Source organism: Bos javanicus, chromosome 5 (assembly GCF_032452875.1).
Source record: "Bos javanicus breed banteng chromosome 5, ARS-OSU_banteng_1.0, whole genome shotgun sequence".
Classification (NCBI taxonomy): domain Eukaryota; kingdom Metazoa; phylum Chordata; class Mammalia; order Artiodactyla; family Bovidae; genus Bos; species Bos javanicus.
Window position 1 is genome coordinate 2007168 of NC_083872.1, and position 24300 is coordinate 2031467.

Below are 24300 nucleotides of genomic sequence, written 5' to 3' on the forward strand. Positions count from 1 at the left end.
CCAGTACTCTTGCCTGGAAAATCCCGTGGACGGAAGGGCCTGGTAGGCTGCAGTCCATGGGGTAGCTAAGAGTCGGCCCCAACTGAGAGACTTCACTTTCACTTTTCACTTTCATGCTTTGGAGAAGGAAATGGCAACCCACTCCAGTGTTCTTGCCTGGAGAATCCCAGGGATGGGGGAGCCTGATGGGCTGCCATCTTTGGGGTTGCACAGAGTCGGGCACAACTGAAGACTTAGCAGCAGCAGCAACATACTGTTGGTAGGAGACTAGATGAAATTACCAAGGGTGTGGATGCATTTAGAGAAGAAGGGGTCTGATAACAGCCCTGAGGCACTTTAACTTGTAGAGAAGGTTGCTCAGTCGTGTCTGACTGTTAGTGACCCCGTGGACTGCACAGTTATGTAGAGTCTTACCAAGACTGCCTCTTGTTAAGTACGTGATTGAAGAAAAGTGAGAGAGTTAGTTGCTCAGTTGTGTCTGACTCTGCCATCCCATGGACTGTAGCCCGCCAGGCTCCTCTCTCCGTGAAATTCTCCAGCCCAGAGTACTGGAGTGGGTAGCCATTCCCTTCTCCAGGGGATCTTCTCAACCCAGGGATCGAACCCAGTTCTCCCACATTGCAGGCGGGTTCTTTACCAGCGGAGCCACCAGGGAACAATTAGGAGAAATCAGTAAAAGAGGGTGAGAAAACAACCAGAGAAAAAGGAGAGAAGACGTGAGAATTTGTCCTGAGGTTAGCTGAAAGCGTTTCAAGAAGGAGTGACTGGGATGTTAAGTAAGATGAAAACTTGGATTGACTGTTGAGCAGAGTGATAAAGAGATCCCTGACAATTTTGATGGAAAAGGAATTTTGGTGGAGTGGTGGATGTGACAGCCTGATTGGAGGTGAGTTCCAGAGGAAATGGGAAGAGAGGACATGGAGACAATATATACAGTTCTTTCAGGAAGTTTTGCTGTAACCAGAATAAATGGGGCCGCAATTAGAGGGAAGAGTGAGGTTAAGAAAGATTTTTATGATGATAGAAGCAATTGTATGGTTGAATGCCAGATGAAACTAGAGAAGGAAGCAAGAATTAACTGGGACCCTATCTTTGAGTAGCCAATAGGGCATGGCTTTTATGCACAAGAGGAGGCATTTAGTTGTAACTACAATCACGGAAGCTTTGTAGCAATATGATAGAGGAGGAAGACAGAGGCTGCTGTGTGGTTAAAGTAGTAGGAATCTATGGAGTTCTCTTCAGATAACTTTCATTTTCTCAGAGATAGGAAGCAAGATCCTCAGAGGTAAGGTGTAGGGGGAGGATAACATACTGGCGGCTTGGGAGAGGAGAAGATGTAAAATAATACAAAAAGAAAGGGAGCGCATGAGAGAAATAGAGCATGATTGCCAGGCAGGGTCCGCTTGACGCTGGTAACAATGAATGTAAAACGGAACAATGTGCGTAGTTGCGCTTTTCTTCAGTCTTCGCTGCATCAAGTTAGAGAGTTGGATTTAATGAGGACTTTAAAAAAAAATTCAGTGCTCATTTTCTTTCTAGAAACACTTCCCTTGTATCATTTTTGATACCTTTTTGTTTTCTGCCTGGCATGTCTGCTAAATACACAAGAGGAACGAAATACAGATAGTTCTTGAGGGCACAAATAATTTTTTACTGTGTTTAAAAACCTGTAAGGGAAGAAATTCTATGTTGGCATTATGACTATGTAAATTGCACTTGAGTTAATAAAAATAACTTACCATGTGCCTCTTTATCAACCATGATATGAAATTTGACATTTATAGCATGATTTGTTTGGTGTTGCTTTTCCTTGTTTGAACGTGTGTTCACAGTGTTCTATAGATAGGTGCTTATATTTATTGAATCAAGTGTAGTATCTTTTAGCAGAAAGCTAGACTATTGTCCTTATGATTTTTTAAACACTCTTACAGAATCTAAATTCATGCTATGTTAGATTCTGCTTTGTTGTAAAATACCTCCTCATCTCTTCACAACAGTTAATGGAGAATGTTTTCAGATTATTCCATTTACTGGGGCAGGGATGGGGAAGAGAACAGTTATAACTTTCAAACAAAACTGATTATAGAGTAGGTTAATCACTGTAAATTTCTTTACGTTATTTTTTCTTAATTTACTGAGGGATTCAAGTTTGAGGAATGCCTTTTTAATTGTGTTTCACAGCAGTATGCATCTAGTAGGTAGTTGAGATACACTCCTGGTGATGTTTCCAGATCTTTTTTTAGTGTCTTAAAATCATTTCCAGGAAAATGGATTTTCATTTTTTCAGAATTAAAATAGATTGCTCATATAAACTGAATAATGTATATATGAGAATACGGAAGTAGTTTGTCCTAAAGATGATTACGGAACATGACAAAGAAATTGATAATACTTCTTATAATGAATGAAGCAATTATGAAAACAAATCTCTTTGATTACACTTGGCTGCATATTAACTTTTTTCATTACTGTTTTCAAATACTATTGCCTATCACATGTATTCATGATTGGCATTTTTATTGCTAACTAATGTGAACTGTTACTACTTGGTGTTGGTTTTAATTAATTAAAAATATTTCCTGCTATTCAATTGAAAGGTTTCTGTTTAGATAAAAATTGAAAAATATTTTAAAATATACCCAAGAGGAGGTGGACTGACTTGGGAAAAAAATTTCAAAATGTTAGCTTTATTGCTTATGTGAAATGGAATTTGATGAACTTTTTCGTTAAGTAAAAGCTTAGTAAGAGAGTAAAATTAATAACAAGAAAAATAACTACTTGTATGATATGAGCTTTATAAAAATCTGTTATTCTAAAAGTTTTCAAATATGTGATTTTCTTTCTCAGAAAAAGATGTTAACAGAACAGATCGAACAAACAAGTTTTATGAAGGCCAAGATAATCCAGGGTTGATTTTGCTTCATGACATTTTGATGACCTACTGTATGTATGATTTTGATTTAGGTAAGTTCTCCTCTGATACCTTCATTTAAAAATGTATGTTTAATTTAGAATTTAAATTTTTTAAGCTGCTAGACGTATGTAAGAAGCTCTGTGACCTAGTTTTTATAGGGGTTGTTCTCCTGGGGGCTGGAAACTTAAAAGGCTGTGGTTCCCAGACCGTGCTGCAGAGAGCACTGGGCCGCTACAGCAGGCTGACGGGACCAGTGTCGGGTGTTCTCCATGTGTGAGGGAGACAGAGGGACATCTGTAGGACGCTGCCCTAACTACTAGCTGGAGTTGTTCCGGGTTTCAGCGCTAGATCACCACATTCCTTCCTTCTGATGAAGTTGTGTTTACAAAGGAGAGTTTTTGACTTTGCTGTGATAAGCAAGTACTGTGAGAAAACAGATGAGGATGGTGGCATCCAATTGGATTCCAAAGTTTGAGATGTAGTGTGGTGCCCAACAGGTCCTAAAGTTCATAGGATATACATATTTATTTAGTCATTTGCTACTGCTACTGCTAAGTCACTTCAGTCATGTCCGACTCTGTTCGACCCCATAGACGGCAGCCCACCAGGCTCCCCTGTCCCTGGGATTCTCCAGGCAAGAATACTGGAGTGGGTTGCCATTTCCTTCTCCAATGCATGAAAGTGAAAAGTTAAAGTGAAGTCGCTTAGTCATGCCCGACTCTCAGCGACCCCATGGACTGGAGCCTACCAGGCTCCTCCGTCCATGGGATTTTCCAGGCAAGAGTACTGGAGTGGGGTGCCATTGCCTTCTCCGTTAGTTGTTTGGATATGTTTAATAAATTGAAATGTTATTAATATTTTTGAACCTGGGATGCCTTGGAAAAAAATTCCTGAGGCGTACTGTGACCTGAGAAAGTTTGGAAACCTTTTTTTGATAGACTTTCTCCCTTGTGAAGAAAAATGCTGATTTGATAGCATAGATAAGAGGTGCAGATAATTACCTAGGGCATGTGAAACTTTACTCTTTTTTCTTGGTTAGTCTGCTTTCTACCAGGAATGGGTTGGAAAGATTGGGGCTGGAGGTTGGATTGGGGCATTGCATGGGAAAGGGATGCTAAGGGCTAGAAAACCTGAGGAAACAGTATTTTAAGGGACGAGAGGATTTGAACTGTTTCTTTAAGGAACCAACAAACTCCTAAGCATCCGCCTTTAAGTGAGTATAAGAGTGGACAAGTTTCTCAGTTACCTACTGATGTTAGTGACTCCCAAGTAGAGGATAGTGAGGGTAGCTGTTTCCAGATTACCTTAATAGAACTTAAGACTTTCTTTTGGAGAAGGCAGTTGGGTATTTGTCGTATTAAACCCAAGTGAACCTTGAACTGTGAGTATATTTTCTTCACTGTTTGTATCTATGAACCGAGAATTCTTCTTGGCTTCTTATATGTGGGTTAGGGAAAGATGTAAACCCTTGAGGATCTTGCAGCATCAGCCTCTTATGACAGTAAGTGAATATCACAGATTTCTCTTTAAAATGTGAAATGTGCCCAGTCCTGTCGGGTCACAGTTATAATGAACCCCAGATTGGATCACTGAAAATACTAGGGACTGGAATGCTTCTCAGGTGACCGAGTGTTGTCCTGCTCAATTTTGATTGTATTAGCATTCTTTTTTAAGAAGTGGATTAATAATCCCAGTTGTATGAATAAAGTTATATTGATTTAGAGAGTGACTCAGGGCTGCATAAGTAGTAAATACTGGACTGGGGGTAGAGGCCCAGCTCTTTATTTCAGGCTGGCATTTTTTTTAATATTTTTATTTATTTATTTGGCTGTTGTGGCATATGGGATCTAGTTAGCTGACCATGGATTGAACCCAGCCCCCCCCCCCCCCGCCCCTGCTTTGGGAGCGCAGGGTCTTAGCCACTGGACCACCAGGGCATTTTCCAGGCTGCATTCTTACCTCCACATGTTCAGCACCCCGACCCATTGCCATTTCAGTTTCTGTTAACCACTGTTGGAAATAGGGCTTTTATCGTAGAGATAAAAAAGAGGCATCCTCTCCAAAGGTAATTGTGAGGTAGGGATTAATGTATATTCTCAGAAGTCGTTCCTGAGTGCTCAGTTTTTCCAGGCATTGAGTCCCAGACAGGCTATTTGGATAAATTGCTGTTTCCATTTGTCTATATTAACCCCACATTCTTAAGTTATCTGAAACATACCCAGGGATTTTATTAAGAACTCTGGCATTGAAAGAAGCCAGGGTAGTTTTCGTAAAGCCCTGGACCAAATTGCTTGCTGTTTGACATGGATTTGAAATAGCAGACAGTCACGTCTGACTCTTTGCAACTCTGTGGATTGTAGCCTGCCATATTCCTCTGTCCATGGAATTTTCTAGGCAGGAATACTAGAGAAGGTTGCCATTTCCTTATCGAGGGGTCTTGCTGACCCAGGGATTTAACCTGCATCTCTTGCGTCTCATGCATTGGGCAGGTGGATGCCCCCCACCTTCTTACTATTTACTCACAGTAAAGTAACCTGGGCTGTACGTTTACTTTTGTAGTTGATTTTGTCCTATTGAGTTGTTTGGCTTCTTAGCCCACAGATGAGGTATCGGTGTGTTTGCATTTAATACAATCTCATTAGTAGTGAGGAGGAAGGCAAAAACCATCAAAAGCAGACAGAAGACAAACATTACCAAAAGCAGACAGAAGAACTCAAGGAAGAGTAGCTTTTACTTAGTGTAGATGGTACACCTAAGGTGTTTCTGTGGGAGGTACCTATTCTTTTTCTACAATGTATGTTTATAATCATAATCCTGAATAATCAACAGAAGGTTAAATTATACTCAGAATACTGTATGTAAGAAGGCAGGAGTGTGTCCAGTAGAAAAAAAATGATTTCCAACGCTTAAGATTTTTTTTTTTAAGTTTTATTCTCTAATAACTGAATAAGCTTCATTAACCTGGAAAATTGACCTATGTAAAGATGAAATCTTTTTTTCTTTAAGAATGTGTACATTAGGATGATGAGTTCATTTCTAACACCTCCCAATGGAAACAACTTTGTTATGAAAATAGGGGAACTTCTTCAGACATTGATGATTAAGATGTGCATCAGTCAGCACTAGTGCAGAGTCTGAACACCACTGAATGCTAATTTAAACAGCTTTAATCTTTCTTTAATTAAAAGGAATTTGTGCATTAATTCCACCCCCACAATTCATGACATACCCCAAAGAACATCATGTATACAATAAAATAGATTAAAAGCAACAAGAGTATGAGGAATAATTTGACTAGTTGGGTTAACTAAAACTTACAGAAGAAATATAGTACTGATCTGGTATGAAAGCTGAAGACTTAAAGGATTAAATTAGCTTCTTAGAAATTTTTATTCATTATAACTTTATAATAAAACTCGTTTTCCCCCAGAAGAAAGGTGCTTTGTAAATCTTTTGAATAGCACACTTTGAAATACTTCTATTATAGACTATAGATAGTCAGACCCAGTAAAGTGGTACTCTTTTGCACTTTGTTGAATTCAGATAAATTTCCTTCATGCTTTGATTGGTTTAGCCTTTTTGTTTGTCATTGCTTTCATTGTGTCATTGCTATGTAGGAAAGTTTTGGTGATAACAGCCTAGTCTTCCTTCTAACCTACTTTTTTTCTTAAGAAAAATGTTGTATTAGCCAGGGAAAGAAAGAAAGAAAAAAAGATCGCTTATAAGATACTGGCTTATGTAATTATGGAGACTAACAGGTCCACAGTTTGCCATCTAGAAGCTGCAGACCCAGGAAAGCTAGTGGTGTAGTTTAAAGCCTTCTGAGAGCAGGAGAGCCGTGGTATAGGTCTCATTCCTGAGTCTGAAGGGATGAGAACCAGGAGCACTGAGGGCAGATAGATGTCTCAGGTCAGGCAACCAGGCAGAGAGCAGATTCAGTCTTCCTCCATTGTTTGTTCTATTCAGGCCTCAGTGGATTGGATGATGCCCACTCACATTTCTGAAAGCCATCTGCTTTAATCAGTTCACCAATTCAAGTGCTAATCTCTTCTAGAAAAACCTTTGCAGATACTCCCAGAAATAATGTTTAACCAGACATCTGGGTATCCTGTGGCTCACTCAAGTTGACATACAAGATTCATCATCACAAGTGTGTATTATTTTTTTAAAAAGCATCTGCAATAAATTTGTTTGAATGCTTACATTTAGGTATCACGTCATACGCCGTTTTTTCTAGCTCTTTTCTCTAAATGTCTTGGCTACTGCATTGCTCAGCACTGTAATAAGGGACCCAAGTTTGTGTGTGCGTGCGTGTGCACTAATGTGCATGGAGCTGTACTTTCCCACGGGGTGTAGTGCAGGCATAGTGAGGTTATGGGGATTAGGCATAGCAGCAGATGACAGGGAGTGGCTAACAGCAGACAGAACTAGACTTCTGTTTGTAGGGAGATCCCGAAGTGAACTGGGTGTCTTTATTACACTTTTAACCCAAGTTTTCTTAAGAGATTTTGGCTTACCTGCTTCCTGGGGTCATTTTTAAAGCTTTCTTCCAAAATAGGAAGAATGATGTAAAATTATGTATAATTTCTTCAGAAATATCCCCTCTCCTTTAAAAATATGCATACTGTTTTAAATGACTTCAGTGCACATAGATTTTGGTGAATGATAAGAATGTAAGTTTTGGTTCTGCAAATGAAAGCCTGTTTTCCTCAGACTGTCATTGGGGGAAAAACTTCTCTGTGTAACTTTAACAAATACACAAGTTACCAAAGTTGAATGATAATATGTATGTGAAAAGGCTTTGTAAGAGCTCTTGTCCCTTGGCTCATTCAGGTCTCTGTATTTTAAGTTTGAAATCTAATTGTAAAATAGTTAAGAAAATTGAGGATTTTTAAGACTTTTGACATGGTCTGGTGAAAAGCAAAGCTAAGACTTTCTGTTTTTTAAGGGAGGACCTGATTCTTTAACTTTCCAATTTTTCTTTTAATCAAGGGCTTTAAATTAGTCTCATGATTGAGAAACTGTAAGAGCATCAAGAGAAACATGGCTGAAATGGCAGTTTTAGATACAAAATACTGATCGGATTTAAGCCCATTTGCTAGCATTGGTTGGGTTAGAGTAACAGCAAAAGGAAAAAAAAAAGAGAAATTCAAAGAGTTAATTTTGTTGTGGTTATTTTTGTGTGGATTACCAGTGTCTGGTTGCTAAATCAGTTGGACCCCTTTTAGTTCTTATTTCACTTGGCTTATTCCTGGCAGTTTGGTGGTGGTGTCTACTCTGACCTTGCAGCTTCCTTCCCCCTAACTTTTCCAACATTCTTCTCCCTTGCTTTCCGCCCCCCTTTCCTCTTGACTGTTCTTTCACAAATCTTCTTTGACTATGTTCTTTTCAGTTTGATGTTTCTCTGGGTTTCCCATCATCCCTCTTTATCATAATGCTTTTGCGCATAATTTTTTAGTATTATCCTCTCCTGATAGTGATACCTACACTGAGACACACAGCAGTTACTTACCTGCTTTGACCTCTCAAGCTCCTCCCATTTCTCACCTGGTTGCTAGATTTCCTCCTCATTGTTTAAGAACATCAGTATACACAAGTTTGTGAAACCTGAAAAAGGTGTAATTTTAAGTGAGTTGGTGGAGATATGCATAGATGGATACAGAAAGTTTAGGTTTTTAGAGGTAAGATTAGTTTTTCTTGTTTTTTTTTTTTTTTTTAAGGCTATGTGCAAGGAATGAGTGACTTACTTTCACCTCTGTTATATGTGATGGAAAATGAAGTGGATGCCTTTTGGTGCTTTGCCTCCTACATGGACCAAATGGTAAGAACAGAGATTCCTTCTGTTAATCAAACTAATTTTGAATATTTTAGTTATATAATAATCTTATTATATAAAATAGATGTTTATATTTAGCCAGTCATGGTAGAACTTAAAAAAAATTGCTCAGTTGTTTGTTTCTTTTCAAGAGGCTTGGAAATGCTGGTAATGTTTTTAATATAAAAAGTAGGTAGTAAGTGCCTATAGAATAGGAATAATCAGGATTTAATATTGGTAAATGCTTATGATCTGCAGACGGGTAATGAATCATAGAATATTGATGAAGTAGATGATTCAGTTCTTGTGAGGTAGTTTCATTTCATCTGTTTCAGAGATAAAGCTTAGTCATGCCAAGTAATATCCTTACCTTTTGTGAACATTTTAGATTTTATCATTATAGTGACTGATTTTTCTCCAGATGTTTTTGAACTATTTGTAACATTGACACTTTCTTAGTTTTTTCATAAGCATGTGATTATTAGAGTTGAACTGTCTATATACATATTATTACGAAGAACATTTTATCTATTATCATTGATATATCTTAGAGACAGAGTTCTAGGACAATAGTACACAGAGAGTATTAACAGGAAAATAAAATAGAACAGTCTTCTCAAGTAATCTTTAGAAAGTGGAAGGGGAAAAAAAGCAAAGGGGCTAAGAGCAGATAAAAGCGTATGAAATCCAAAGACCTGACTACATAGGTCTCTGTACTTGTTCAAAATAAAATTAATATTCTTAATGCTGGCCCTTGATGGTCGGATATTGAAATGGCTTGCTTGTAAGGGGATAAAGATTTCAAATCTGTAATCATATGCAATGATTTCTTGTAATATAGAGTCTGGGATACAGATGTGAAACTTTTTGATTGCTTCTGTTTTTTGATGACTTCTGTTCTTCCTTTCTTGCTTGCCTGTTTTTATTTCCCCTTCTAATTTGTCTCAGTTTTATCTGTTTTCTCAAGTCTCTCCTCCATGGTTCCAACTCATCGTTACTTCGCCTAGTTCTTTTCCATACTTAATAAGATTTGATAGTTTTCAAATATTTTCTTACTATTAAAGTAATAAATATTCAAATTATATAGTCCTTTATCATGAATTAATGTTTTTGGATTATTTAGAAAGATTATTAATTGCAGTAATCTGGTAATATCATAGTTTGTCTTCCTTACCTTTTTGATTGGTTGATTTTTACCTGCCTTCTTAGTTCCATATACTTAGTTCCATAAGCGTTCTAGAAACCTGAGGCATTTGTTAAAAAGGTCTGTACAACTGATAATAATTGTATAAAAACTGTTGTTTAAACAAGTTTTCCTTGTGTTTTTGTTGTTTATCCTCTTTTCACTAGAGCTAATATGGTAGAGGTCATGTCTTTGTTTAACTCGTTTTGTGATATGCTTCCAGAATTTTCCCAATGCTTGACATGAGGTGTTCAACAGAATTTTGTAAAATAAATACATGAATATTTCCCCAGTGCTCAGTTTAGATCTCAGCTTATAGTAGGTTTTCTCAGAATTAGTACAAACGTATGGCATTTACTTTTTCTGTTGTTGTTCATTTGCTAAGTCGTGTCTGACTCTGTGACCCCATGGACTGTAGCACTCCAGATTCCTTTGGCTCCTGGAGTTTGCTCAAATTCATGTCCATTGAATCAGTGATGCTATCTAACCATCTCATTACAGAAGTAGTTTTCATAAAGAGCTAAAACTGGCATGTTCAAATATATTATCTTGTGTGCCAGATACGTATATACATGCATATGTGTGCGTGTACTTAGGCCTCAGATGTAAAGACCACTTTCTGAACATCTTTAATACACATTTCACAGTCTATTTGTCATTTTTGTGTATGGAGGTTCAAGTTCTTTGTTCTGTCTTTTTCACAGTAGATGTTGTCTGTTTGCCTTTTTCATTGACAACGGTCTGGGGATATTTCTAGTCTTTATTCTAAAAAGATTTCTTAATGTCTACTAACACCTTTTGTTTCATAATATGAAACATAACATGAAACATTTCATAATATGAAAGGGCAGTAAGTTACAATCAAAATAGTCTGCACAATTATTTCCACTGCATTGTTACTGTTTTCGTGTCCTTGAATCTGTTCTGCTGTTTGATTCCTTCTTTTTGTTTTACAGCTTTATTTCATGTAAGTTTTTACTACTTTAGGGAGGCTGAATCCAATGTCTGTAGATTCACTTTTGTTGGTATTTATTCACATCTAGTGTTGGTCTAGGCATAGACTTCTGTCTGTTACCACCATATTATAGAAGCAACTGCAAAATGATCTAATGAACTTCCTTAGAGCCAGCATTCATTTTGCCATATAGTTTTCACTTGCCCTTCCTTCTTACCCCTTTCCATATACACTACCCGTAACTGTATATGTGTACATATACATGTGTGTATAATGCACACATGTACATACATATGTAATGTACATACACATTTATTTATAGTTCGACTTGAAGCCCTTTGTGTATCCATTGTCGACCTCCTTTTCCTTTCTGCAGGAATAGCTACTTTTCTGAAGTTGGCTTCTATCATTTTGGGAATACTACTTTTTGTAGCAGTGGCTGTGCCACGTTGTTACTTCCAATACAATGGAAGCTTTTGGCCATGTCGCAGCAAAAATTATACTGTTAATCAAAGAGTTAGTACTGCCTTTCCCTTTTATTTTTCTGTGGGAAATGTGAAGAAACTATATCCCAAAAACTTGTGTTCATCTATTAAAGCATTTCATTCACTAATTAAACTATTCAGATCACTAAAGAGAAGCCAGTTTATTGAGAATCAGTAGCCTTAAATTTTTTTTTAACCAACTAATCTGATAGATACTTCTAATAAAGCACTATTATTGTCTCAAAGACTAAAAGAAATGTGAGAGGGAAAGGATGTTATTCTTAGGCTTTTCACAAAGATTAGGGCAGTAGTTCACCATAAAGGGGTTAGAACGTGCGGGTTAAAGGGATCATAATCATAAGAAACCTTTCATTTATTTTGGTGCCCTCCCCATCCCCAAACCTTGACTGAACTTTTGGTAGCAAATCTACTCACTTTCAGAGATTAAAACATTTAAACCACAGTAGTTCTCAAACTTTATGATCTCAGGACCTCTCCACACTCAAATATTATTGCAGATTCTAAGAGCTTTTGTTTATGTGGGTTATATCTGTTGAAGTTTGTTATGAAAAGTTCTAGGAAATTTATAAATATCTTGTTGTTTAGTTGCTAAGTTGTATCCAACTCGTGCAACCCCATGGACTATAGCCCACCAGGCTCATCTGTCCATGGGATTTCCCAGGCAAGAATACTGGAGTGGGTTGCCATTTCCTTCACCAGAAGATCTTTCCAATCTAGGGATGGAACCTGTATCTCCTACATTGGCAGGTGGATTCTTTACCACTGAGCTACCTGGGAAGCCCAGATGTTTATTTATTTATTCATTTAAAGATAACATTCATTTAAAGATAAGATTCATTTAAAGATAAACCTTCTGAAATTTTACATACATTTTTAAAAAATGAAAAATAACTTTTCTAAAACAGAATTTACTGAAAAGAGGGATTATCTTCCAGTTTTCATTTTCTTTTAATGTGTAGTATTTAGTTTAATAGGAGACAGCTGACTTTCACATCTGTTCCTGTATGCAGTCTATTGCAATATATAGCCTTTTTATAGCCTTTACAATTATGGGAGAGTTTAAAGTGCAAAATGCATAGATTGTTTTAGTATTGCTGTTGTCATGAAAATGATTTTGACTTCATAGATCCCTTAATGTCATCAAATCATAAGAAATTATTAGTTAATTCTTTAACACTGGACACATATTAAGGCTAAAATTAATTTTATTTCCTATGTTAATTTGAAGAAATACTTAGCAGTAAAGTGATTTGATAAAAGTCTGTATCCCAAATGTATGTTCCTTTCACCCAGGTTTCTTATTTGATATAAGAATAGTATATCAGTCAGTCTACAGCTGCTGTTGTCTGCATTATTCTTTATCTTAAAAAATTGAATAGTGGGAAAAAATAATCTTTTAGCATTTTAATTAGTTGTGATTTTATAATATAATCAATATGGTGTAAGTCCAACATTTGTCCTTATTTTAATGGCACAGTTATCAGTGGTTATGTATTGTAAAATATTTATTATTACTGAATATTTTTTTTTAAAGCATCAAAATTTCGAAGAGCAGATGCAAGGCATGAAGACCCAGCTTATTCAGCTAAGTACCTTACTTCGGTTGTTGGACAGTGGATTTTGCAGTTACTTAGGTGAGTTGAGTGAAACAAAGCTATACTCAGCAAATTGTGGGGTAATATGCAGAGAGAAAAAATGTAAAGACTGTATAACCCACCAATGTTGCCTGGGTTCCTCTGAGGAATAAAACTGGGACCAAACTGTCCCCCTTGTACAGTTCGGCCTTAAAACAGTTTAATCATACTATGAAATACGAGTCATCTCTCATTTGTGAGGACTGTCTCTGGGTTGGGAAGATCTTTTGGAGGAAGAAATGGCAATCCACTACAGTATTCTTACCTGAAAAATTCCATAGACAGGAGCCTGACGGGCTACGGTCCAGAGTTGAAAAGAGTTGGGCCTGACTGAGTGACTGAACACACATACACTCTCACCCCCATATCAAAATCCGAGGAGACTCAAGTCTCTTACATAAAATGGCATAGTATTTGCGTATAGCCTATGCACATCCTCCTGTATACTTTAGATCATCTCTAGATTATTTATCATACCTCACACAACATAATTGCTGTGTAAATAGTTGTAAATACAATGTAAATCCTTTTTAAATAGTTGCCAAGTACAGCAAATTCAAGCTTTGCATTTTGGAACTTCCTAGAATTTTGTTTTTCCCCCAGATTTTCCATTCACGATTGGTTGAATCCACAGACACAGACCTGAAGAGATATGGAGAGTCAGCTGTTATTTGGTGGTTTGCTTTTAAAGAAGTTAGGCTGCAATTCTGAATCATTTTCTTGAATTAGTAGAAGACAATTAAATTTATAGGACTTTTAAGCCTAAGATGAACAGAAGAATTTGAGTTTGAAATAGGTACCCTATTCTGAGATAATTTAAGAGGAAGTAAGGTGTTTTTGTTTTTGTTTTTTTTTTGTAGAGTCCCAGGACTCTGGATACCTTTATTTTTGCTTCAGATGGCTTTTAATCAGATTTAAAAGGGAATTTAGTTTTCTAGATATTCTTCGATTATGGGAGGTAAGTTCTTAAATTATTGTAAAAATGTAACACTTTTTATGGAAATAACCATTTTGTTTTTATAAACGGATTATAGTATCCTGGCTGAAATTTCTAAAGCAGTTCTGAAATTCTGATGTTTTTGGTCTCTCCTTAAAAACTATGTTGAACTGAATATGTGGTCTTGGGAGCTTTTTTCTGTAGATCATATCCTTGTGAGACTGGGGGCCAGGAGGTTTCCCAGAACCAGTTGTGTAGACCATTTGACCTTGGGATACTTTATGTGAGACTGTGCTGAATTTGGGTGTAGATTTAAATATAGTTAAGGAAGTTTTGGCAGGCCAGTCAGTTAAGATGGTACTTTATTTGTAGTCTGGAGTATTGGGAGGGAACTGACTTTTGTTCTGCTTTTTAAAGAAATTTAAGTTAGAGCAAAATACTAAGAATAATGTAACAAACATGCTACTATCTGCATTCAACGTATGTAATAATTTTGCCTTATTTACTTCTATCGAGTTGGCCAAAAAGTTTGTTCGAATGAACTTTTTGGCCAATCCAGTAGTCTTTTCTCTTTCTTTCCAAGGCAAAAAATATTGAAAGATACAGCTTAGATCTTTAATCACCACCCCAAGCCCCATTACCCTTTTCCTCATTCTAGAGAGTATTCATGATCATGTTTTTGGTTTGTATCTTTTTATTCCATTTTGTACCCACGGCAACTCATGATGAAAAGCAAGAAAGTATTATTTTCTTCTCATATATCTGTTAATTGTTAACAGATTGTAGTGCTTTCGAAATAGACTATTGGCATAATGACCATCCACTACCTTATCTTTATAAAAGTAAAGGTGACAGAAACTTTGCCAAGGAAAGAATGGGGGAAATACTCTGTTTGAATAATAAGTAAACTTAATATGCAGTGAGTATCATGAGGCTTTTACACCTGGAGGTTGATTCCTATACTTTTGGAGGCTATGCTCCCATTAGAGAAGGTGATCCACTAACTGAAGGATCCCTGCTTTGTGGAGGAGCACTTTGTTTGAAATTAGAAGGAAAACTTACATGTTCTTGATCTAGAATTGTACTTTAAAGTTTATCAATTTCATTAAATTAGTATCTCAGCTTCTTTTTAAAAGTTTTCAATAATTGTAATAACTCCTTAATCTGTGTTTACCAAATAAATTAAGACTTTTAATGAACTCTTTGAGGTTAATTGCATTATAATTAAACTTTCAAAAATGGATTTAGTCTGAAAATGATTCTACTTGGTTTATTTTTAGTAAAAGAAGTAAGAACATTTCTGGTACTTTAATAATATTGTTTACATGAGACTTTGATCTTTCTAAAAAAGATAGTAAGTACATTAACCAGAGGAAATTAAGACTTTAAGTTTTAGGACATTGATTAGGAAGAAATGATCAAATGTTGTACACGTTTGGGTATAAATTTTGCGTGGTTGATTCAGTTTTTGTCACAATTAGAGATATTCTGATTTATTATATAATATGTTGTTTTTATATTATATATATATATATATATATAATATATATTATATAATATGTTTTAGAATATAGAGCTACCTCTGGATGTTTTTGATTCCATGTAGTGTATAATTTTTATTCCTATGATGTAGCTTTTCCCTCCACCCCCAGAGACTGAAGATGATTTAAAAATGAAAAACTGAAGGTTCAGAAAAATATTGAAAATACCTCTAACCCTTACACCTTAGCCATTTATAGTATTGATTAGGCTCAGTGCTAACTGTAGTCACCTAAAGAGATGTGTTTGAAATTCATCATAATTCATTTATTGTTTGTGGGTAAAAAGGTAAGACTTTCATTCCCCACACCTCATTTCTTAAGTAGAAAAAGAATGAACTACTCCATCTAGGCAACTTCTGCTTTGCATAGAAGTCATTCAGAATTGAGCATCATATCTATGAAGAAAATATTTTAGAATTGATAGAGTTTACTAAATATGTGTTCTGTTTTCTATAGGTAATGTGGACTGAACTACCATGTAAAAATTTTCATCTTCTTCTCTGTTGTGCTATTCTGGAGTCAGAAAAACAACAAATAATGGAAAAACATTATGGCTTTAATGAAATACTTAAGGTAGTTTTTCTTTTAATTTAGATTTTAATATTTTGACTCTTTCCTCTTTTTGTTGGAAAACAACATTTCCTTGGAGTGTTGTTGAATCTCTTGAGTGACTTAAAATTTTATCAGTAGTAATCAATACTAGGACCAGTTCTCTGAGAATGACAGTTCAGCAAGTTGAACATGTTGGCCAATTATTTTTTTTCCTTGCTAATTAGAGAAACAAAGTCAACAAATGCTCTTTTATGTTGTTTACTTTTCTAAACAAAGTAATACTTTTGCTTATAACTTTGAGATAGTAAACTTGGGACAGCTGCTGGATTTAATGTTCCATAAGCTTATTATTAATAGCTGTTCCTTAGCTTTAAAACTTGAAATGATCTAATGAGGGATATATTAAATTACCTGTTTACTTGTAGTCTGAGGGTATTTTGTTTTGAGGATTTTATCTGCAGTGTAATATAACTAGTATGACACCACCCTTATGGAAGAAAGCTATGAAGAACTAAGGAGCCTCTTGATGAAAGTAAAAGAGGAGAGTGAAAAAGTTGGCTAAAATTCAACATTCAGAAAACTAAGATCACGGCATCTGGTCCCATCACGTCATAGCAAATAGATGGGGAAGCTGGCTGACTTTATTTTTTGGGGCTGGAAAATCACTGCAGATGGTGACTGCAGCCATGAAATTAAAAGACGCTTGCTCCTTGGAAGAAAAGTTATGACCAACCTAGACAGCTTATTAAAAAGCAGAGACATTACTTTGCCAGTTAAGGTCCATCTAGTCAAAGCTATGATTTTTCCAGTAGTCATGTATGGATGTGAGAGTTGGACTATAAAGAAAGCTGAGCACCAAAGAATTGATGCTTTTGAACTGTGGTGTTGGAGAAGACTCTTGAGAGTCCCTTGGACTGCAAGGAGATCCAACCAGTCCATTCTGAAGGAGATCAGTCCTGGGTGTTCATTGGAAGGACTGATGTTGACGTTGAAAGTCCAATACTTTGGCCACCTGATGCGAAGTACTGACTCATTAGAAAAGACCCTGATGCTGGGAAAGATTGAAGGAGGGAGGAGAAGGGGATGACAGAGGATGAGATGGTTGGATGGTATCACCAACTCAATGGACATGAGTTTGAGTAAACTCTGGGAGTTGGTGATGGACAGGGAAGCCTGGCATGCTGTAGTTCATGGGGTTGCAGAGTCGGACATGACTGAGCAACTGAACTGAACTGACTGAATATAACTAGTAATAAATTGTGTAATAGAGTATAATAGTGTTTCAGTTTCAATTATTTTATTGATTTATTCTAGCATATCAATGAATTGTCCATGAAAATTGATGTGGAAGATGTATTATGCAAGGCAGAAGCAATTTCACTACAGATGGTAAAATGCAAGGTATACAGTATTTTAAGTAATGGAAAGATTTTTTTGTCTATGATTTTGGTGGATTGAGGTCATAAAATTTTTCTTTTTAAAAGAAGTTAAATTAGTAAGTTGATGGCAGACACAAAGTATTGGCTAACATTTGTTTACCATTATAGATTTACAGCACTTAATTGAAAACAATTGAATAATTATGCTAGGAGACAAACAGTAATAAGACGGAATGATAAAAGTAATGAAAACACTTTGGCAACAACAAGAGGCTGTAGAAGCATTGATATATTATCAAATTAGTGAACACAGAATAGGACCTCATATTAAATATATAATGTCTTCAAGTAAAGACAGATGCTAATCAGAAATAATTAAATGAATATTATTTGGTCAGTGTTATTACATTTATATCAGTCAAGCTCTTAATTATCTCTAAAAACAAGGCAAGTTTGAGGTGTTATGTCCTGAATTTAAACCAAAGTATTACACTTTTGGTGTATTTTGGTTTTCAGATTTTTAAGAGAATTCTTATTTAGTCTTTGTGTCATTTGCTCATGGTTCCAAATATTTATTTTGGCTCAGTTTTTTTCTTTACAATTGTACGTATTTATATACTTACGGCTGCACTGGGACTTCATTGCTGCCTGGGCTTTTCTGGTTGAGGACAGTGGCAGCTGCTCTTCCTTGCGGCTCGCAGGCTCCTCCCTGCAGGGGCTCCTCTGTTGGGGAGCTCAGGCTCTCGGACTTCTGTGGCTGCAGCACATGGGCTCGGTAATTGAGGCTCCCGGGCTCAGTACTTGAGGCACACAGGCTTAGTTGCTCCATGGCATCTGGATCAGGGATCGAATCCGTGTCTTCTACATTGGCAGGTGGATTATTTACCACTGAAGCAGCAGGGAAGCCCTATTTTAGTTCACTTATTTGATGGCTATTCTGTTAAAAACTTGTCAGTGCTACTTTTCAAGTTTAAGGAATGTTTGTGTATTGAGGGAAAAGAATGAAAGAGAATGAAATAAATGCAAAATGTTAGAAAACAGTATGTTTGTGGGAGTGGTGGGGTGGGGGTAGAGTGGGGAGTGGCTAATTAAGAATAGAAGATCAGAAAACCACTTACTAAAAAGAGTGATTTGAATTTCATTTCGAGTGGAGAAGGAAGGTCTGAGAAGGTGCGTAACAATTGCACTGTTAGAACAAATGTTTGATGTTATCTTAAAAAGTAAGTGTTAATTTGTGATTACTTTTCCTCAATGGTGAATGATGATTTTATATTTGGTTCTTCTTCTTCAGGAGTTGCCACAAGCAGTTTGTGAGATCCTGGGGCTTCAGGATAGTGAAGTTACAACACCGGATTCAGACAATGGGGAAGATGAAAATACTGGCATGACTATTTGTCCTGCATCTGCATTTCAGAGTAACTTGTTACCTGTCCTTACTGCCAGTGGAGGCAGAGATGACAACCCAACAGAGATATCCATGTCCCCAAATGTCAGCAGATTAACACCTGCATGATCATTCTTTGAAGAGACACTTTGTTACAACTCTTTTTCAAGTACTTGAAAGGTGGAAATTTGAAATCTTGGTATTGATCATGCTTTAAGGTTTATGGAAAGAATGTGTACTGATGTTCTTGCATTAAAGCTTTACAGAGATTTAAACTAATTATTTTTGTAGTTACTTCTACCAAATAGCCTTTCCTTTTCAATAACATTCCTTAGTATTTTTTATAGCTAAGTACATTTTATTTTCTTGCTGATGAACTGGAATTGGAAAAATAGTACAAGTGGATGAGTTGGAAATTATGCACTTTGAAAACATTCACTTTGTTTACTCCAAGTTTAGCAGGTTTGGATTTGATGAAATGCTGAGCCTTTCTATAGCTTTCTAAGCTGAGAAGTAGACTGTGGCCCAGTGATGAAATGAAAGAATTTATTTTTCTCTCTTGTTTACAAAAATACTTAGCTTAAATATTTACACTGGTTGAATGTGATTTAAATTGGACATTTTCATCAATGCAATTTAATGTGTAGATAAAGAGCTATTTCAACCATAATAAGTGGATTGGCAGTATATTTTTTACATTGAACTTTTCTTCACTTGTATATAAAGACTGTATAAGTACTTATTTATGAGTATAAGAAAGGATAGGCATATTTTCTTTAACTGAATAAACTTGACTATTGATTTATATAACCTGATTTCACAAAGTAAATACATAGCTTCAGTATGAGATCTTTTTCAAAGCTATTTTCTTAACCAAACATTTATTTCAGGAGACTACATTCAACCCCATACCTGGTGTAATTTTCAAGTTAATTGCTTATAGTCTCATTTTACTAATAATGTTTACTATCTTTCCTAATAATGCATTAACTGATTAATCAGGTCTTTAAATTTTTATGAAATACTCTTTACCAAAAGCTTACGTCAAAAATTTCACTATACTATAACGAGTCTCAAAATAATGCTCTTTTGTATATGAATGAAGCTGTTGTTTTTACCATGCAGTGTTGCATGATTTAAGTTATGTGTAATGAACATAACTGATTCCATTTTAATTGTAATTTGTTTACTTCTGTACATATCATTAAAATAAATCTGAAGTTGAAATGGTGTTTTCAGTTAAATTGCACTTGGAAATAATCTGCTGGTTCTTCATCAGAAAAAGAAAACCCTAAGATAGACCCTAGTGCATCTTGTATTTTTATATGATTGAAACAGTCATTTGAATGAGTTGTGGAAAGAAGTGAGAAACATGACTCTTTTATAAAGAAACTTTTTATTAGCATGAAATTGAGTATAGTATTGCCTTGGAGGATATAATTATCTGAATCAGTAAAGCAACTTCCTACAAGTGAAGTTAATAATGTAAAACAAAAGTTACGTAGTTCTAAAATGGTCCACTAGATAGATTCCCAGCACCCTGCCTCCGACCCCAGAGAACTAGGGAACCAAATGAACTTTTCTTACTTGAGCTTTAGCTGACAATCATGACAGTAGAACCATTAGATTGTAGTTTTTAATATCATATGTGTGTTATCTTTCATCAGTTAATAATGAGTAAGTCTATTCAGAAAAAAAAGTAAACGGATCAAAGCTCAGTATCTCCAGCCTTTCATTTCCTGCTGTTCAGGAAATTGCTGAGAACATCTTGATGTCCTTGTTCTTCCTGGACAGGGACTTTTGGGGAGATTTTTTTTTCCCCCAACTATGTAATATAATGTCTACTTCAGAGTTTTAAAAAATCTTAAGACATTTAGTAAGTTTAACTTTTGTGAAGTTTTATTTTTAAAACTACTTGTTAAAAACATTTTTACTAAACATGTAATATTTCTCTTTGGACCATTTTTTATATGTAAATAATAATAATAATACAGTGCTAAGTAAAGTCTGACTTAATCCTACTCCTCAGAACCAGCTAGCAAATAACCATGTAAACTTGAACTGTTGATATTGCTAAGATAGATATAGTTCAGGTAAGTGTCTTAGTCTGACTTTTAAAAGGATTGTTTGTTTTAATTTTCACAAGTGCTCTGTCCTTGCCAATAACACATAAAATATTGAAAGTGAAAGTGCAAGTCGCTCAGTCGTGTCCGACTCTTTGCAACCCCATGGATAGTCCATGGAATTCTCCAGACCATAATACTGGAGTGGGTAGCCTTTCACTTCAGGGGATTTTCTCAACCCAGGAATTGAACCCAGGTCTATCCGGATTGCACGTGGATTCTTCACCAGCTGAGCCACGAGGGAAGCCCAAGAATACTGGAGTGGGTAGCCTATCCCTTCTCCAGCAGATCTTCCCGACCCAGGAATCGAATCAGGGTCTCCTGCATTGCAGGTGGATTCTTTACCAGCTGAGCTATATTATGTGCTGTAAAAAGTGTTTTCAATTCTGATGGGAGTCTATGGGCAACCTTTTTGTATTGGAGATTTAGAGAATTGCCATTGTATTGCTTGGCTTAAATTTTGACTTACAGTTAGGTAGACACGTCCTTAAGGTTTGTTTTTTTTTTTTTAAAGTAGTTCCTTGATTTTCTAAGGTGAATTTGCCCTAGTTCTGGTCATCATTTTTAGTAAAAAGTGATGACAGTCAATTTTGACTATTTTATGTAGGTTCCTCCTCTGTTCTTAACATTTTGAAGGGAAACTTTCAGTGTCATTTTATTTCTTAACAGGAAACAGGGTTAAATTTGAGATGAATCTGAAAGTTGTTTTAATCAGTATCTAATGTCATTATCCGACAGTAAACGTCTGTGCTTACTGTACTGAGTTGGCCAAAATGTTCGTTAGGGTTTTCTGGTAACATCTTAGGGAAAAACCTGAAAGGACTTTTTGGTCAACTCAATACTTTTAAGATGAATGCTGCTGCTAAGTAACTTCAGTCGTGTCCGACTCTGTGCAACCACATAGACGGCAGCCCACCAGGCTCCCCATCCGTGGGATTCTCCAGGCAAGAACACTGGAGTGGGTTGCCATTTCCTTCTCCAATGCATGAAAGTGAAAAGTGAAAGTGAAGTCGCTCAGTCGTGTCCGACTCTGTGCGACCCTATGGACTGCAGCCCACCAGGCTCCTCCATCCATGGGATTTTCAGGCAAAAGTACTGGAGTGAGGTGCCATTGCCTTCTCTGTTTAAGATGAATACTGCCATTTAAATGATAACTGTATTTGGCTGTCCTCCCTTTGGGTCCTTATAATATGGGAGTTTTTTAAGTTGTTGGATTTTTAAGTTGTTTAAGTTGAGGATTGCTCTGATAACAAACATTTTTATCTTTAGGTCTTATAAGTAGACTCCTATTTTTCAGGCTGTCTTAACTTAGGGAAAAAGAGTGTGTCATCCTTAGATGCAGAGAGGGGTGGGGGTGGGGCAGTGTGATTGGACATACTTCTGTAAGTTCTGGGGTATCCAAAGCACTCTTGGCCCATGGGAAATTGCATTGTTAACAAACTCACTGTAAAGAAAAACAGATCGTAATCCAAATCTCTTTCTAAGAACCATCAGGAATCAGAAATGCTGTATTTACCTAATGTAGTTCAATCCCTAGAGTTAGTTGGAATACTAGAATAATAGAGTGAATGCTTCCTCAGTCATGTCTGACTCTGGGATTCCATGGACTTCAGCCCACCAGGCTCCTCTGGGATTTTCCAGGCAAGAATACTGGGGTAGGTTGCCATTTTCTAGAGAATCTTCCCCAGAGGGGTCAAACTTGTGTCCCCTGTCTCCTGCATTGGCAGGCGGTTTCTTACCACTGAGCCACCTGGGAAGCCCTAGAATAAATAGGTGAGCTATTAAATACACTTCTCCTCAGATATCTCTCTGGTATATTGCTCTTCACATCTCTATGTACTAAAGTAGACAATGAAAAGAACAAATTCCAGTAAGCTTCTCTGTGATCAATGAACAGGTTCCTTTCAGGTTTTTTTAATTAAGATGTATTAACTTCAGAAATGGGCTTTTGCTGTGACAGTCAAAAATACATATTTTTGATACCACACTAGTCTGGAGGCACCAGACCTGATGAGTTAGCCAACTGCTTTAAAAACACAGTGAGAGCTGTTTTTAAGATTGCTTCAGATGTTTTATGGCCCGATTGTACCTCACATTTTTTCATGAGTGTCACAGGATCACTTTGTAAGGCAAATTCTCCAGCGGAGAAGCCATCAAGGTACTTCTTGATGCTTAGTATTAACACTGCATGCCACTGTGCCTGGCAAGCATGGAATGCAAGATACATCCAGAGAAAATCTGAGTCACGTGCTTTTTGTTACCTGAATCAAATGTTAAATAGGCCATCAAATGGAGTATTTGCTGACCAGAAAGTCATTAGCAATCAATAGCATCTAACTAAAATAGATGATATAAAGACTTAAATTGTTTTCTGAGTGAAATTGTTTATTTTTTTATACTCTTAATAGAAGTAATGCTATTGTAAACACACATGCTCCTATTTCTGCCTTCCAAAGTTCATGATAAGTTCTTTCACACACGTCAGGGTGTGAAGACGTTAACCTGAAAAACGGTTTTGTTAAATTCAATTTAAATGCAATTTCTGAATAAATTTGGGACAAATATTTTATTCGCTTCTGGTTTACAGAGCTTTTAAGGATTCTGTATATAGGCTAATGAGGGGAAACCCAGTCTGATGTTTCTAGCTTCCTTCATATCCTATTACATTTTCCAGACCAGCTTTTTAACTTTTTGTTTAATACAACTTATCCCAAAATTTTATTGATTGGTGAAGATTGGGGGGAAAAGAATCAGTTTCATTGATACTTCATACAAACAAAAAAACCCTTGCTGCTTAAACTACAGCTTACGGAATGGATGGGGTTACTCTCTTTTTTTTGGATGTCTTTAAATTTTTTATTCTGTATTGGGGTATGGCCAATTAACAATGTTGTGACAATTTCAGGTGAACAGCAAAGGGACTCAGCCATACATACACAGGTAATGGATGGGTTAGTCTTGACAGAGGTACATCTTAGGGAAGGAATTTAAGGAATAGGAATGTTTCAACTGTAGTCTGGTGAGTTGAATTCAAGTGGCAGAATCCTGGAGCCATCTGCGTCAGCAGAATCATTTTTTCCTAACCTATTCCCTTGTTCCTGACAGGACTATAAGTGAATCATTCCAGCCATGAGAATCTATACCCCACCCCACTCTTTTTGAACACTTGTGGAAAAGGAAAGTCTTTACCACAGAAATTCCCATTTTCTTTTGATCACTCTAAATTTGATTTTGTAGTGCTTCTCACATTGCTGGGCTGCTGAATTTTCCCTATTTTCAACTCTTCAGAATTAGAAGAAGGTATGTTTAGAAGAGTGGCTCAGTGGTAAAGAATCCACCTGCCAATGTAGGAGACTCAGGAAACGGGTTCGATCCCT

At 36.4% G+C, this 24300-nt stretch overlaps 1 protein-coding gene across 5 annotated transcripts in view; it reads left to right on the forward strand.

Moving 5' to 3' along the window:
• TBC1D15 (TBC1 domain family member 15) overlaps positions 1–20027 on the forward strand; it is a 76198-nt gene extending 56171 nt beyond the window's left edge. For 4 of the 5 annotated variants that reach the window (XM_061415524.1, XM_061415523.1, XM_061415526.1 and 1 more), the window contains 7 exons: positions 2848–2964; positions 8635–8735; positions 12908–13007; positions 13868–13965; positions 15942–16058; positions 17352–17438; positions 18708–20027. In XM_061415524.1, the coding sequence (XP_061271508.1) occupies positions 2848–2964; positions 8635–8735; positions 12908–13007; positions 13868–13965; positions 15942–16058; positions 17352–17438; positions 18708–18929 (842 nt within the window). In that variant the 3' untranslated portion in view covers positions 18930–20027. The remainder of the gene's footprint in view (positions 1–2847; positions 2965–8634; positions 8736–12907; positions 13008–13867; positions 13966–15941; positions 16059–17351; positions 17439–18707) is intronic. The other variant, XM_061415525.1, reaches the window with a different exon arrangement.
• Positions 20028–24300: the final 4273 nt, after the last annotated feature.